The sequence below is a fragment of the Octopus bimaculoides genome, chromosome 15, assembly GCF_001194135.2.
Source record: "Octopus bimaculoides isolate UCB-OBI-ISO-001 chromosome 15, ASM119413v2, whole genome shotgun sequence".
Classification (NCBI taxonomy): domain Eukaryota; kingdom Metazoa; phylum Mollusca; class Cephalopoda; order Octopoda; family Octopodidae; genus Octopus; species Octopus bimaculoides.
The window spans coordinates 50,572,358-50,590,178 of NC_068995.1; the positions used below are offsets into that span (position 1 = coordinate 50,572,358).

At 35.4% G+C, this 17,821-nt stretch overlaps 1 protein-coding gene across 8 annotated transcripts in view; it reads right to left on the reverse strand.

Annotated features, from left to right (window-relative positions):
- Nucleotides 1-17,821, reverse strand: part of LOC106870794 (F-actin-monooxygenase MICAL3) — a 110,126-nt gene that overhangs the window by 73,837 nt on the left and 18,468 nt on the right. For 7 of the 8 annotated variants that reach the window (XR_008265637.1, XM_014917000.2, XM_014916996.2 and 4 more), the window contains exons 13-19: nucleotides 17,359-17,427; nucleotides 16,302-16,508; nucleotides 14,157-14,349; nucleotides 13,243-13,319; nucleotides 11,304-11,409; nucleotides 10,703-10,892; nucleotides 8,256-8,300 (exon numbers count right to left, since the gene is read on the reverse strand). Coding sequence is in view for 7 of the 8 variants with exons in the window: in XM_014917000.2 (XP_014772486.1) it covers nucleotides 8,256-8,300; nucleotides 10,703-10,892; nucleotides 11,304-11,409; nucleotides 13,243-13,319; nucleotides 14,157-14,349; nucleotides 16,302-16,508; nucleotides 17,359-17,427 (887 nt within the window). In the remaining variant the exon portion in view is untranslated. The remainder of the gene's footprint in view (nucleotides 1-8,255; nucleotides 8,301-10,702; nucleotides 10,893-11,303; nucleotides 11,410-13,242; nucleotides 13,320-14,156; nucleotides 14,350-16,301; nucleotides 16,509-17,358; nucleotides 17,428-17,821) is intronic. The other variant, XM_052973327.1, reaches the window with a different exon arrangement.

The following is a 17,821-nucleotide window of genomic DNA, read 5'->3' on the forward strand; positions in this document are numbered from 1 at the left end:
AGACAAGAGAGGGAAGCAGGAGAGATTGTAGAAAAGAAGTGTAGTGAGAAAAAAATAGAACTAAATAAGCTATCCATAGATTCTCCATTAACATGAGACATAATATTGGATATTTTCAGCAATTCCAATATAAAATCATGCATGAATAATGATTTGAAAGATTCTAACACCAATATTCAATAACAGCAGTAAAATCATGCTGATGTTGATCTAATATTGGTGAGCGATAACAAAATAAACTAAAATGAAAGTGTGAATTTCTTTAAAGTTTTTTTTCGTAAGCAATGATGGAATAGGTTGGGTAAATTTCAGTATCTGCAGATGGTTGGAAGAATTTCTCTTTTGTTTTTGTTGGGTTTTTTTCTTTACATTTGGATTCCCTGTAATCACAAAGTAAAAAATGGAACCCAATGCTATTCAGGTAGTCTGAGGCAAACAGAGGTGTAGTAACTTATCCAGAGATACTACACAATGGTATGGTAAAATTTTTAACTCAGTAGCTTGGCACCTGAACCTTGTAACAATACAGACAAAACCTCAACACGAAGACCTCCGTGAGGTTGCTCAACTTGCCTGTAAGTAGCAGACACATATTTCTCCTATTACAGTCTACCATTTAAAAAAAAAAGAAAAGAAAATGATGAGATGGTCATGGTAGGAATGAATACCTTTAGCCATAAACCCACTTGATTACAGTTGATTAGATATAATGAATGAGACAATTGTAATTGAAGAGTAAAAGGTGAGGTGATCAAAAGCAAGACTGGATTAAAAAAAATAGTAAATTCAGATATTGATTGGATGGAATTGACATTTAACTCCAGGCCAACTACGACTCTCATGTCTTTTAGTCAGACAAAGTTTATCAAGAACTACATGATCCAAAATCTTGTTCATATCTTTCTTAAAATTATAGCATGTGATATTAGGCAGAGTCAACTGCTATTTCTAAAAGGTCAACCAATGACATAGAAACTCATTTAGTGGATGGCAGGTGTTTGTGGCTGCGTACCTCTTATGAGCTAGTTTCTATCATATAAAAGTGCAGGATATGTTAACTGTAATACATACCATTGTAACAGTATACTTTACAGTAGTTAACCAGTAATTTAATTCCAGTGGACATTTTTATGTATATAAGTTGTTTAAAACTATTCCCTTTTGACACTGTCTCTATTGTAGTTCAGAGCAGCTATTGTCCTTCAACACATTGTCTTTATTATAGTTGAAAGAGGCATAAGTCACACATAAGCCACAAAAAGCATTGTACTGTTTCAGATTTAGAATACATATTATCCTCAGGAAGTTAGAATTGTTTATAAATCATAGCAAATCTAACATGATATTCAACTTTGGGTAGGTTTGACGAAACATAAAAATGAGAAAGTCGAGACTAACGCAGATAAGAAACAATTAACTATTATAGGTAGTATCTATTACATGTAGTATTAAATGTGGCATCACTATTACATGTAGTATCACATTAACTAATTTTGACAAATGATACATGTAAACAGGCACATTTAATGAGAACGACACAATAAATCATGGCAGTCCAGCAGTACTGAGTAATACCCTCGTACCCAATAGCTGTAATCTAATTGTATTTACTAGCTGTGATCCAAAGTAGTATCTTGAAGTTATTATGTAGTGGTATCTAACAGCTTTAATTTAAAATGGATCCAAATAACTGTAATCCAGTAGTATCCAATAGCTGTGTTCTAGTAACATCCACTTGCTGTAATCTAAAGTGGTACCTAATGGCTGTGATCTAGTGTGGTACCTAGTACTAGTGTGGTACCTAGTACAAAATATCCAGGGTCCCCCTTCAAAGTGTATGTTTACAACCAACCAAAGAACCCAGTTATAAACCACAATCTCTCTGAATGCATACAAAACACATCAATTCCAAACTATAAGATCAAGAAACTAATTTAAAGAGTAAAGTTATTTTACTGTATCAATCCAAAATCATAGCATCTACCGAAGACAAAAGATGTGACAGAGTTGATTTATCACCACAAAGGCAAAGATTATTATTTACTCTTGAGGAAAAACTGGCCTTGGGTGGAACTGCCTTCCACAATGACTTCTTTGAAAAATAATATAACATCGTAGCATTTCAAGGAAGCAAGCTGGCAGAATCATTAGCATGCTGGCACAAGGCCAGCAAATTTGGGGGAGGGGTAAGTTAATTACATCATCCCTAGTGTTCAACTGTAAGTTATTTTATCAGCCCTGGAAGGATGAAAGGCAAAGTCAACCTCGGTAGAATTTGGACTCAGAATGTAAAGACGAACTAAATGTCACTAAGCATTTTGTCCAGTGTTCTAACAATTCTGCCAGCTCACCACCTTAATAATAATAACAATAACAATAATGATAATAATAATAATATTTTCTATTATAGGCACAAGGCCTGAAATAATAACAGTTTCAAATTTTGGCACATAAAGCCAGCAATTTCAGGGGCAAGAGTAAGTTGATTACATCAACCTAATGCTTAACTGGTACTTATTTTATCGACCCCGAAAGGATGAAAGTCAAAGTTGACTTCAGTGGAATTCGAACTCAGACTGTAAAGATGGACAAAATGTTGCTAAGTATTTTGCCCAATGTTCTAACGATTCTGCCAGCTTGCGACCTTACTAATAATAATGATAATCCTTTCTATTATAAGCACAAGTTCAGAAATTTTGGGAGAGGGGACAAGTTGATTACATCAACCTTAGTACATGATTGGTACTTATTTTATCGACTCCGAAAAGATGAAAGGTAAAGTCGACCTCAGTGGAAATTTTAACTCAAAACATAAAGATGAAAGAAATAGCACTTAGCATTTTGCTGGTGTGCTAATAATAATGATAATCCTTTCTAGTAAAGGCACAAGGATTGAAATGTAGGGGGAAGGACTTGTTTCTAATATAGGCACAGGCCAGAACAGAAACATTGAGAGCAGTATCTGACACTCTACTCTCTCTACCTATCTATCTATCTTTCTATATATATATATATATATATATATACACACACACACACACACACACACATGTATATACATACACATGCACACACACACAAATACACACATATAAATCAAAAAGGGCAAAGATTTATCTGTCATAGGAAACATTCTTTCAGTTTGTATTACGATGGTGAATAAATAAGTTATTAAGTCCGGATATGATACAATTCTGTATTTTGGGGGAAAAAAAGAGAAAAAGATTAGATAAATAACTGCTGTAAAAGAGACGTGCTCAAACTTGAAAATATTCTTCTTAAAATGCGTAGTAGTGGTTCATTGTGATATATACACAGGAAAAGAGAGAATAAACAAAACAAAAGAAAAAAAACAGATTAAAGAAAACAAACCAACCCTTTTAGAGATTAAACATATAGAAAACACTCATGGCATAAACATCTGCACCATGCACTGCAGTCATGGAATGGAAGGCAAGGCTACGTGCTGCAGTATCCTGAGGGTCCATGGCCATTTTACAGAATTCTTCTTGATGAATTGAATCTGCTGCACATATTCAGCCACAAGGTCATGTGATGTACACACAAATATATATATATATATATATATATACATGCAAAAAATCCACTCCCCCACATATGATTTTCAGTGAAATAAGACTATTCTTTGACAATTCTTAACTCTTAGAAATACTGGTGGCTCAAAATCTAATCTATTCTGTATTTTCCAGCATACAATTCAAATTTTACAGATCAAAATTTATGACCAAATAAAACAGGTCAACTTATAAATCAAGACAGCTTTGGAGGACCAACAATTTCATGCAAAGTGCAGCAGGATTTGGAAAGATAGTGAAGGTTTTTAATTGTTTACGCTATGTATTACATCAATTTGTATGCTGGAAATTATGCTAGAAGCACGCACACATATGCAACAACAGCAGGTGTTTCAAGACCATTTTCTTACTAAAGCAGAAGTTAGTCTTGCAACTCCAAAACAATCTTCTCTGTTTTATCTTATCCATTCCATGCCCGCTCACCGTCTCCCTTGTTCAACTCATCTTGAGCCATGTCTTCTTTAATTCTTCCTTTCCTTTCTTGCACATTCACTTCCATTACATCTCTCTCTCACTCAATCACTTTCAACCTTCTTCAACACATGACCCAGTCATCTCATCCCATTTATCAACATCTATTGCTGGCTTTATACCCATGATTCTTCACAATTCATTGTCTTTCTCTTCCTCTCCCTGTCACACACACATACAGCAATACTCTGCTCATCTATCAAACCATTTTCTTATTCCCAGCCTTCTATGCAACTTTTATATTTCATTACCCAGATCTTGATCCCCAAAATCATAGCACTTCTCACATATGCAACATAAAGTTTCAGTGAATTCTTCCCTCCTCGTTAACACACACTTAGTTCCAAAACATTTTCCCTGATACATCTCAATTCAATAACACACACACACACACACAGGATTCATAAACATACTGGTGACTCAACCGAAACTTCTGAGAAGTTACCGTAAGGTATATTATATCTGGTGTTGAAACTTCATTCAAGTTATATTTGTTCCAAAATTCAGAGATATAATGAGGAATACAATCTTTGTTGATGAACAACATTAAAAAAAATAAACTTTCAAAATTCAATTATGTCCACACACACACACACACACATATATATATTGCAAATCATAAAAAGGGAAATAAAGCAGCAATAATTACAGACACAAGTTGGTTCAGTGAATAATGAAACCAAAGAAAGCAATTTGGCAAACATTTAGCAAACAGCATGGCACAGTTGATTTCTTTGATCAAAGAGATGCGGCATACTATATAGAAAGACATTGATTAACTTTGGCAATTTATTTTACCAAAAGTTTTGAAAAAATAAGTTATAGATTACAGGTCAATCAAATAGTGGAGATGTGATAAATGAGCAGAACAAAATATTAGAGCACGGAAGAACCCAGAGTACAAAAAAAAAAATATATAAAAAACCAATGTAGACTCACTAAAGTACTGACAGTTGAAAGTAGATGACACTGTAAGTTAAGACAATTAGAAATATACACTATAGTTCCAATAGTCCAAAATAGATAGACTGGAATATAGACTAAAGTACACATGTTGGATTTCAGACAGGACACACAAATCATATTAGAGTTCCTTGAAGTACAGATGGGACACACCAGACAAGTTGGAGTATATAGGGGACACACAAGACATGTTGAAGTACAAAAGAGACACACCAGACATGCTGGAGTACATAGGGGACATATCAGACAAGTTGGAATATATAGGGGACACACCAGACATGTTGGAGTACATAGGGGACACACCAAGCATGCTCTGAGAAATGAGACTACATAAGTAAAAACACAAATTAAAACAAACAGTTAAGACTAAATCTATTACACAACAGTATTGACTTAGGAAAATAGTTCTCTTGCACTATTTTACTTTTCTTTTAATTAAAAGGAGGGGCGATACTTAAAACAGAGAATGTAAAATATAAAATGTCCTGGAAATTCATTTATTAAAAACGAAAAAAGTTCTGGAAGGAGAGACAATGCATTTGTGAAAGAAAATACAGAATAGAAAAAAAAAAAATAGACGACCACAACAACAACCATACCAACACCAACAACAACAACAACAACAACAATTCTATTTAACATATTCATATTTTTGTTAATTACACAGGTCAGCCTGGTTGCATCTGGCATCTTGCCAAAAATGTATGGTTAACAACAGTTCAATTAGAACAGCATATATATCTAAAGTGAAGCTGTTCACAGTTTGATAGGCTATTTCAAAAGAACACATTACTTATAGCTTTATTAACTGTATCATGTGTTTGTAAAAGCTTTGATGCAATTTAGATAAGACTTGGATTACAATTTAGTTTACTCTTTGATCAGATTTATGCTTAATCTAATGTAATAGGAAAAGCTGAACATTAAAAAGGAAATAGATTGAAACTGCCAACCACTTGTTGGATATAGATATTTTTTAAAGGTTATTGTGAAAACAACATGTGCCTTTTGAAATATAGCTTAATAAATACTATGTTCACATTTTAATGGAAGGAGAGATACAATCAAACTAAGAAATCAGGGACCTTTGCTAGTTGTAACTGAAAAGATTTATCTGAACTAGTGTTTGTTTAATTCCATGTTGATAAAAGGCTTGGTGATCAAGTCATCAAATATATTCAATTCAAATAAAATTATGATTTCGGCCGTTGCAAACATATAAAGTATTTAAGACAACTGAAGCCCCAAAACACGAGTCAATGCAGTGAAATGAAAGACTAATAATACAATAGTAAAAATAATGATAATTAATTTGAAGAATAAGTAGAAGGCCAAGTTGTAGAAGAAACGTCTAGCTTGCAGTTATTTCAAGAAAGAAGAAAAACAAAACAGGTCTTATCTGGATTTGAACTGCTAAACATGAAAAACCAGACCGGAACCCATAAAACTATTTGTATTTGAAAATAATTCTAATTTACTGAGGAAAGATAAACTTGTAAGCATCTTATCAAAGGAGCTGGCTATTACATTTATATAACTGTGATAAGGGTGCTTAATTATCTAAAGCAGAGTAATTCATTAATTATCATTTGGAACGCCGAGCACTCCCAAGACCAAGAAGTATGTCCAGCTGCCATTAGTTTACTCTCCTCTCTAAACTAATAGCTTGGTAACTAAACCTCTCTTCTCCACCGAGTGGCACAAAGACAGCCTAGATTTTAACTAAACATCTTTTCTGCCTAGTGCTACGAAGACAGCCTCTGTACCATTACTGGTATGATAGAATGCACCTTGTCTATGTTGTAAAAACAGTTTATGTTAGGAAGGCCACCCATCAAGAAACATCGTGCCAAAATAATGGCACACAACAAACAACAGCATTGGCTGCTGCTGCTGCTTCTCAATTGTTTATCATTACAAATGATTAAGAACTGAGGCAAGGACTGCAGTGAATGGAAAGATGAAGAACAGCAGCAGATGATGAAATAAAATCACAAGGAGGTTAGACACTCTAAAATACATCAAGCCCATGCCAGCTTGGCAAAATGGACATAAAATGATGATGATGATTATAGTAATAATAATAATAGTTATTATTATTATTATTATTATTATTATTATTATTATTATTATTATTCCTGAAGGATGGCAGGCAAAGCTGACCTCAGCACGATTTTGAACTCAAACTGTAACGAAACTTAACTCAATACCACAAAGTATTACTGATTCTACCCATCAATAATGGTTCCAAATTTTGGCACAAGGCCAGCAATTTAAGGAGAAGGGGGCTAAGTCAATTACATCGACCCCCAGCAATCAGCTGGTACTTATTTTATTAACCCTGAAAGGATGAAAGGCAATGGCAACCTTGGTGGAATTTCATCTCAGGACATTAACACAGACAAAATATGGCTAAGCATTTTGCCCAGTGTGTTCACTCGTATGAGAACATGGTCAGAAATGTGAGAAGAGAAGCTGGGGGTTGATGAGTACATCACTTCTGGTACTTGGCAAGTACATTATTTTATTGACCCACAAGAATGGAAGACAAAGTTGACCTCAGCAACATTTGGAAAGACAGAATGTAAAGAGCAGGACAAACACAATGAAGCATTTTGTCCAGCATCCTGAAGACTCTCAATCCATCACCCTATCTGTGACTATATGTGCGTATGCATGTAGCTGTGTGCGTATTTGCATGTGTTAGTGTGCGCATTTGATGTATTAGTGTGCGCATTTGATGTATTAGTGTGCACGTTTGATGTGTTAGTGTGCACCTCTGTATTTGTTAGTGTACACATCTATATGTTAGTGTACACATCTATATGTTAGTGTACACATCTATGTGTTAGTATGCGTTTGCATGTAGTAGTTTGCACATATTAGTGCGCGCGTTTGCATGTATTAATGCACACATCTATGATTGTTAGCGTGTGCTTCTCTACGTATTAGTATGCACATCTGTATATGTTCCTGTGTGTGTATATCTGCAAATATGTGCGTGTGTGTGAATGTGTGTGTGTGTGTGTGTGTGTGTGTGTGTGATATATATTTTTTAAAAAGCGGCAAAAAAGAAAAATTCTATATACAACAAAGTGAACAAATGATAAAACTCATGCAGAAAACAAGTTGAAAACTGAGAAACAAACAAAACAACTTAGCAAGGCAACAAATGTAAAGAGACAACAGCTCAATCCAAGCTACAAGGAGTTATAAATTCCATACCACTGGGACAGAAAGTCCGACAGCTCCAGATCGGAAAGTTCTTCACTGGAAATTAATAGGAGAGAAAAAAATGATAACAAAGAAGGGAAAAAAAAATGGTGAGATCAGGTTGATTAGAATAACAGGAATGCCTGAGGTCTTTCCGAAAATATATAAGGAATGTAAAATGGATAAAGAATTAGTGGGAGTGTTGGAAGGGAGGTGATAGTTTTTTTTGTTTTTTTTTTTAGTCAAAGGGCACGTGCTTTCATAATGATAGACATAACAACACAGATACAAATGGGAGCAAAAATACAATTATCAGTCTAAACATTGAATTTTCATAAATTCAGTGTCAAAATATAGGAGGGAATACAAGAATACAAAAACATACTTGGCATAAAATTTATGGAAAAATAAAAAAAATACAAAGAACAGTTCTTTTAAATAGTTTTTAAATACTTAACCAACATTTGGTTACATAGAATTAATCTAACGGATATTCTAACATGAGTAACATTTAATAAAGAGTTGAAGGAATGTAGGAAAAATAGTTTAAAAAATTTTTTTTTTTCTAAACTACAATTTAGCTAAGAGAGGTGGTGCAGTGTTCCTCATCTTTGGAGGCCCATATTAGGCTGGGGAGATTAGTGTTGGTTGACATTCAGTTTGAAATATGGCTACATGGATGGCCTTAGTAAAAGTTTGTGTAGGGAGGGAACTCCTGATGGTTGCAGTTGAAGAAGAAGAAGAAGAAGAAGAGGAGGAGGAGAAGAAGAAGGAGAAGAAGAAGTGGAAGAAGAAGAGAAGAAAGAGGAAGGAAATGAGGAACAGGAGAAAGGGAAGGAGGGGTAGAAGAGAAGAGGAAGAAAGGAAGAGGAGAAGGTAGAAGAGAAGGAAGAAGAGAAGGAAGAAGAGAAAGGGAAGTGGCAGAAAAAAGGAAGAAGAGTAGAAATAGGAGGAAGGGGAGGAGGAGAAAGAGAAGAGGCAAAAGAAAAGGAAAGAAGGAAGAGGAGGAGGTGGAAGAAGAGAAAGAGAAAGAGAAGAGGCAGAAGAAAAGGAGGATGAGGAGAATTAGGTCAGGTGGGCCCAACTGGAAAGAGTCTGCAATGATCCACCCCAGAGAAGCAAAACCTGTGAAGAAGAACAGAGAGGGGAAATTGTGAAGATTCTGCCTGCTGGTGATCTTAGCTTGCCATAACTTCCACTCAAGTTAAACTGACAATGAGTCAAGTCTGTCTCATCTTTTGATCCTGTCAGACAACTCTATTACAACATTTGCTGATGCAGCTCTGCCCTAGCCTCGTTCTTCTTTTACCAGCTGTGGTGTAGCCCAAGGTTCAATTACATCTCACCTTGCTTTCTTTGCATGTGAAGGTGTGTGTGGCTTAGTGGTTAAGGTACTCGGTTCAAAGTCGTAAGTTCAATACACGGCAGTGCATTGCATCCTTGAGCAAGTTACTTATTTCAAGTTACTTCAGTTCACTCAGCTGGCAAAAATGAGTTGTACCTATTTTTCAAAGGACCAGCCTTGTCATATTCTGTGTCACACTGAATCTTCTTGAGAACTATGTTAAGGGTATGCATGTCTGTGGAGTACTCAACCACCTGAACATTAATTTCTTCTGTTGATCGGATGAACTGGAACCTTTGTCATCAAAATCAACACAGTGCTGGTTTAATGATTTACTTACACCCACCCTCCATTCCTCAAACTTACTTTTACATAGTTATTATTCTTACAGAGTCTCAAAATCTCACACACCTTGCACCAGGCCCCCCAACTGTTCCCTAAACAGAGACATTGAAAACATTCTTCAGCCTGACTTCTTCCAATAGCACAAAGATAATTTGCTACATGGAGCAAAGAAACAGTTTTGTCACTGTAGATTGCTACAAATAAATGCTATGCCTCTCTCGCTCTAATTTTATCTCCATATATATAGCAATACTAAACTCAAAGATTAAGGTTTGCCTTCAGAGTATGAAAATAATTTAAATTTGAGCAGTTACTGCTTTGTATAAAGCTCAAGTAAAGTCTATACTAGAGCTCTGATTACATTATGTAGTCAGAGAAGAAAGGGCAAATTGATGAGGTCAATGTGATGTCATCCAGATAAGCAAGGTCAATAAGGTTGGTTGACTATAGACCTAATCTATAGAAGACAATGTGGGCAGAATAGGAATTCCAAATTAATGCAGGGTGAAAGTAGTGTGACACTTACAGAGGAGAAATGGGTGCAATAGATATTTCAAACAAGAAATAGTTATACTTAGATGTATCAGGAAGAGGTGAGAGGATGTTGTATGCACCTTGATAATTCAGTCGATTAAGGAGAAGCTATCATTAAATTCTAAAACTACGAATTAAAATATATTTAGTGATTTTGGAAAAAACTATTCCTTTCTGCGTACTAAAATACTAAAGAGGATTTCTGAATAGCTTCTGAAAGAGCTACCTGACTTACTCAGAATCACTTGAATTCTCTTCTTCGTCACTTGCTTCCAGAAGTTCTTGAGATGATAGTGAGGGCCTCAAATTGTGTTCAAACTGTTCTTCTTCAGTCTCCTCTGACACACCTTCAATATAGTTTTCAAATTCTACTCTTTCAGGTGTATTCTTCAGATTCAATTGAGAATCGTCTTTGACTTTGGGAGCTGCAAGAGGATGAAGCAGAAGATGAAATAATGATGCCAGGGGGGATAGTGAAGACTACAGAACATTCTACATAGAACATACACACAGTGTAAAGACATGAAAAGAAAAGTAGAAAATAGACAAGACAACAGTTGTATCTTTTGCTAATCCTGTGAAACCTGCAAATGCCATGGGCATTGACCTTTCTTTCCTTGACTAAGCCAAAGTAAGTGAGGGAGCACAGTAAAGACATTAACCATGCCTAAGTTTTTCAAGCAGTCACCTGTCTAAATAACAACCAGGCTCAACTTAACTTCAGTGATGGTGAAGTCACTGCTGTTATTAAGGTGAAGTGGTAAACAAGCTGTGTAGGAGGACGGCTGTCAGAGAACGCAAAAGCAATGGAAATGAAATCTAAAGAAATTACTTACCACCTTTCTTTTTAATTGAGGGTGACGTGCTTGGGGTGTTCTTGTAAGTTTCTGCCAAAGGTGGTATACGAGGTGGTGATGTGCCTGGTGTCAGATCTTGTTCATCCTGTAACCATTTTCAAATTTATTTACCATTAGTATTATCGATATTATAAATAATAAACACATAACTGACAAACCAAGTTATAATTACATTTCAAATATAATGTTGCTTTTCTTGTCTATCAGAAACTAACAAATTCTAATTAGAAAATTTTAAAAAAATAAAAAATCAGAAACTTTTAATGCTATATCGCTATTTTACATGGGAATAAAAAACAACATTATTAATAATTCTTTCTATTATAGGCACAAGGCCTGGAATTTGGTAGCGGGAGGAGGTAGGGATGGAGGTTAGTCAATTACATCAACTCTAGTACTTGACTGGTAACTTAGTCATCAACCCTGAAAGCATGAGAGGCAAAGTCAACCTCAGCAACATTTGAACTCAGAATGTAAAGCCGGAAGAAATGCTGCTAAGCATCTTGTCCAGCACTCTAATGACTCTGCCAGCTTGCTGTCTTATAATAATAATAATAATAATGATGATAATAATAATAATAACCCTTTCTACTATAGGCACAAGGCCTGAAACTTTGGGGGAGGGGACTGGGTGATTTCATCGAGCCCAGTGTTCAACTGGTACTTATCTTATCGACCCTGGAAGAACAGCAAAGTCAACCTCGGTGAAATAATAATAATAATAATAGTCCTTACTGCTATAGGCACAAGGTCTGAAATTTTGGGGGAGAGGACAAATTGATTACATCCCCCCACCCAGTATTTCACTGGTACTTAATTTATTGACTCCAAAAGGATGAAAGGCAAAGTTGACCTCGGTGGCATTTGAACTCAGAACATCAAGGTGAGTGAAATGCTGCTAAGCATTTCGCCCAGTGTGCTAATGATTCTACCAACAACAAAAACAACCAACCAGATATCAGTCTCCGACAGAGAAGTCCAAAGAATGGACCTTCACTGATGCAGCGATACCAGAGGATCAGAATATTGTGAAGACAATAAAGTCAGGATGTACCAAGACTTAGAATTGGAAATGAAATGAATCCATAGAGTCTCAAAAGTGAATGTGGTACCTATAGTGATCAGTGCATTTGGTAACATGTCAGAGAGAAATATTCTGGCATCAAAAGCTGCAAATACCAAACTGCAAAAGAAGTACAGAGTTGGCAGCAATACTTGGAACAGCTTCTGTGTTGAGAAAAGTGTTACATCTCTAAGCTACGGGATAGAGCTGAGATGTGACACAGATAAATCAGAAGTTAAGTTAATAAATAATAATAATATTAACAATAACAATCCAAAATATTACCATGGACAATCAATGAAGAGACCTAAATGTGGTTGCTTCACCTTGTGGGAAATATCAGCCAAATCTCAAAAAAAATTTTTTAAATCACATACTGTCACTTTCGAAAAAGAAAGGCAAACTGAATAATACAGTCTGAGACACATTATATTTGGTTGAGGGTGAAGAGAACTGGATGGTCCTGGTTGGAATGTCATTGATCATAGTTTCAGTCAGAATTGACCTAGGGCTAGACAATTTACCCATCAAAGCACCAAGTGACATCACACAACATTAGAAATACTATGAGAACCACATTCCTCATTCCTGTGAGTGGGCCTCTATATGGTTGCAGGATCTACTAGAAACAGTAACCAAATTTCCCTTAAACCATACCTGATGTCTTAAAGTAGATATTTACACTACAATTTAGGATGTAGTATTAGACACTTGATTTCCCCACCTCCCAGGGAAGATCATTGTTAGAATTGACTTGGTCAAAGCTCTGCTCAGTCATGTGCTGATCACCATAAGCAACCACAGAACAACTGTAGTCCATACTGTATTATAGAAGATAGAAACAGAAACACTGACCTTTGTGGGTTCTTCTGTTAAACTGCGCTTTCTTCTCTGTCTCATCATTCCAACATGACGGAAGCAGTAAAACCTCACTAAAAGCAAAGGGGAGAAGATATACATGTATGAGAGAGAGAGGGAGAGAGATGGGAATAGGGGAGAGGTAAAGAGAGAGAGTTGAGGAAGTAGAATGAGTGAGTGAGAAAGTCAAAGAAGAAGAGGCAGTTAAAGAGAATTAGAGAGAAAGAGGGTAGGAGTTAGAGAACTGAAGGAAGAGAGAGAGAGAGAGAGAAGGAGAAGTGGGGAAGTGAAAAAGTTACAGGAGGAGAAGAAGAATTTAATTAGATGTAAGGTCATCTTTTGTATGAAATGTAGGAGTGGTCTTTGATTGACAGCTGACATGATTAGTTAATTATTTGTTAATTATTAGTTAATTATTGACTTTGAAGAGATGAAAGGCAACAGGTACAATAAGTACAAGATTTGATCCCTAAATATGCAACAAGAACAAAAATTAAACACATGATCCTTTACATGGTTGCTTGATCTGCTAGAAATATCAGCTAAGCCTTCCTAACATTTTTAAAAAAGACGATTCATTGAACAATGTAATCCATAATATATGAAATGACTACATGGTCACCGTTGGAATGCTGCTGCTGATGATGATGACTGCAGAAAGCAGTTTTGTATGCCCAATTTATCTTTTGTTGAGGAATATGTCAAGTTTACTGAGGCAATGGGATTTGAAGAAAATTTCAATTCTATATTTTTATTAGATATTTAATGATATTTCTGGAATAACCATGAAATTTAATTTCGCAGTTAAAGGGTTGACAGTAGCAGTTTCAGGTAGGTTGGTGTTTAAATGAACCTGTTATCAATCAATGATGTAGTCAAAAAACAAAACAACAACAAAAAACGGTGAATACCTTCTCCTGTGATGGTTCTATCACATGAGTAATTGCTTAGTCGTAAGTTGTTCTTGCAATGTTCACAACGTAAACAGCCACGGTGGAAAAATAGACCTTCAGCACTCATTCGCTCCATTATATACACTCTTCTTTTACAAAAATAGCAAAATTCACTTGCAGGTTGAGCAGCCAGAAGTGTGGGATTGGATGTCTAATGTGAGAGAAAAAAAGAAATGTTTATACATATATAGATACTATGATGAAATTATGTAGAATATACAATCTAAAATGCAATATTGACAACACATTAATGAAAATCTATCAAGATTTCATTGAGTACAAATGAAAGCAAAACAAAAGCTGTTCTGGCAGGTATATATTATTAGGAGTATACAAACCAAATTTATAACTGAACAATGCTCTCTCATTCTCTCAAATATATATATATATATATATATATATATATGTTTCAAGTTAATAAAAACAATAAATATTTCCATAAACAAACACACACATCATTTTCAATTGTTTACAGCCAGTTGAATGTGGCCAACCTGAGGTACTGGCCAGTATTTGCATAGATATGCATGCATACATGTGTATGTATGTATGTGTGTGTGTGTGTGTGTGTGTGTGTGTGTGTGTGTGTGTGTGTGTGAGTGTGTGAGTGTGTGTGTGTGTGTGTGAGTGTGTGTGAGTGTGTGTGCATATATATATCTCAAGAAACAGACAAACACAACCATCATCATTTTGCATCTAGTTTCCACAGTGGTATGCCTAGGAGAGGGTTGCCACAGCAAAAACCAGAATATTTTCGATGAGGGCCAAATCATAGATAGGCTAGGGGGCGCTCATCTCACTTGCATTCTGTCTTAGCTTGCTTCTACAGCTGGCTGCCCTTCCTATCACCAACCACTTTACAGAGTGTACTGGTGTGTTTTTCCTGACACTAAAAAACAAAAGAGGTATCATGCTCTCAACACAACTAACAGGGTCTCACAGATGCAGGTTTCCACTGATTCTCTAGTCCAGGGGTTTTCAACCATTTTTTTGTCTATGGACCTCTTAGATTACTATTTCATTTTGGTTGACCCCCATAGCCATTTGATGTTTAAAATTAGTTTTATAGAAACTTCTTTCAAAATTCCTATTTTGTTTTCCCCGCATTAACTTGTGTAGGCTGAACAATGTAAAATGTTAGAGAAAGAAACCTGGCTGTTTCTTGCAATACATACCAATACATAGATCTAAAACAGGGGTTGTCAAGGAGCCCTTAAGGTACAATTGTGGATCCCCATTTACTATTGTGTTGTGTGAACCCCACAAATCTTATATGGACCTTCAAGGGCTATATGGACCCCATTTGAGTGCTCTAATGTCTTAACAGAGTGAGAAGCAAGGCAGTGTGTGTGTGTGTGTGTGTGTGTGTGTGTGTGTGTGTGTGTGTATAAGTGCATCTATATCAAAACACATATACACAAATATACACACACACCTACATACATGTATAAAAACACATACCTACATACATATACACATACCTACATACATATACACACTTACAGATGTATTTATACACACACACATACACAGTTGCTGAAATTAGCAGTGATATGTATAGAACTGTAAAACTTTTGTTCCAATTGCTCATGGTCTGCTAAATATTTCAAAAAAACCTTTGTACAGTTGCTATGGCAACAGATGTGACCAGACATATCTCCAGCCTCTCTAACCAATCAGAGCATGGACAATAATAACATGTAAGAAAGAAAAAAAAAAAAGAAAGAATAACTGAAATGATGATGATGATGATGATGATTATGATGATGACAATGATTAGGAGAATGGAAACTGATGGTATGGCTTAAAATAATGGAGACGATAAGATGGAAAATGATAACGATGATAATGATGATGATGATGATGACAATGATGATGAAAATTTTGATGATGAAAATGAAATGATGATGATGATGATGATAATTTTCCTTCAATAAGAAAACAGGCTTAATTAAATCCTGTGAATTAACCATAAAATATTCAATCTAAAAATACAAGAGAAGGAACCCTGTCACCATTGTTTCCCACTCAATGAAAAAAAAAACAGAAAAAAAAACACAACAATAAAGAACAAAAAACAAAAGCTGGGTATTATGAACTTACAATTCTTTTTATTGCAGGTGGGGGTGGTTGTAAGTCAGCTTTGAACTTGGAAGCTAGAATTTCAGCCATGGCGCTAACATTCACTTTGCTCTGAACTTCTCTCCTATCTTTTTTCATGTCTTCAAATCTCCAATTTGATGTTAATCGGTTGCTTATTTCATTAATAGGAAGTTTTGAATAGCTTTTTAACTCAACAGGGGCCCGATTCTGTAATAGTAATAATGAGGATGATAAAAACAACAATAATAATAATAATAACAATCCTTTCTACTATAGACACAAGGCCTGAAATTTTGGTGGAAAGGATAAGTCAATTACATCGACCCCAGTGTTTCACTGGTACTTAATTTATCGACTTCAAAATGATGAAAGGCAAAGTCGACCTCAGTGTAATTTGAACTCAGAACATGAAGACGGATGAAATACCACCAAGCATTTTGCCCAGCTTGCTAATGATTCTGCCAGCTTACTGCCTCAATAATAATAATAATAATAATGGTTTCAAATTTCGCCACAAGGACAGCGATTTCGCGGGAGGGGAATAATAATAATAATAATAATAATAATAATAATAATAATAATAATAATAATAATAATAGCAGTAATAATAGCAATAATAATAATAATAATAATAATAATAAATAGTAGTAGTAGTAGTAATAATGTCTACAAATTTTGGCATAATGCCAACAATTTTGCAGGGATTGAGTTGGTCAATAACATCAACCTCAGCACTCAACTAGAACTTGTTTTATCAACCATGAAAGAATGAAAAGCAAAGTTGACCCCAGGCAGAATTTGAACCCAGAACGTAACAAGTCAGAAGAAATGTCACAAAGCATTTTTCACCAATGCTCTACCAATTCTGCCAGCTCACCACCTTAATTGTTTTAAGCTTTGGTACAAGGCCAGCAATTTAAGGGTTAGGGGTTAGTCAGTTACATCATCTCCAGTACTTGACTGGTATTTAACTAACCCTGGGAAGATAAAAGGCTAAAGTTGCCTGCAGCGTAATTTGAACTCATATTGAAAAATAAACTTTCTAATGCCAATTTACCTCTTTCAGTTCGCCAGTGGCATGTCCAGTGCCAAAGGTTAAATGCTCGTCTTCTCGACTTCGGCTGAGCTGAAGAAGAAATGGAATATATATGGAAACAACTACAACACTAAAACAACAGCAGCAGCAAAGTAAAATCTCAATAAATACGAAATAAAATGAATAAGGTAATAAAAAAAAACAAAGAAACCAAAGGAATCCCTTTAATCCATCCAAAATCTTTCCATCCTTATTCATTTGTTTAATCCTGTAACAGGGATATAAAACCAAATCCTTGAATAAAGGGTTAGGCATCACAAGCAAGCCACCAGTTTGACATGATTGGTCTATTAACCAATCAATCAACATGAAATAATGGCATGGACAAATTTTCTTGAACATTCTGGAACTTGACTTCTGGTTCCCTATAACAACCATTTGGTTTGCAATTTTACCAGCCAGACAACCCACAGAGGCAACTAAG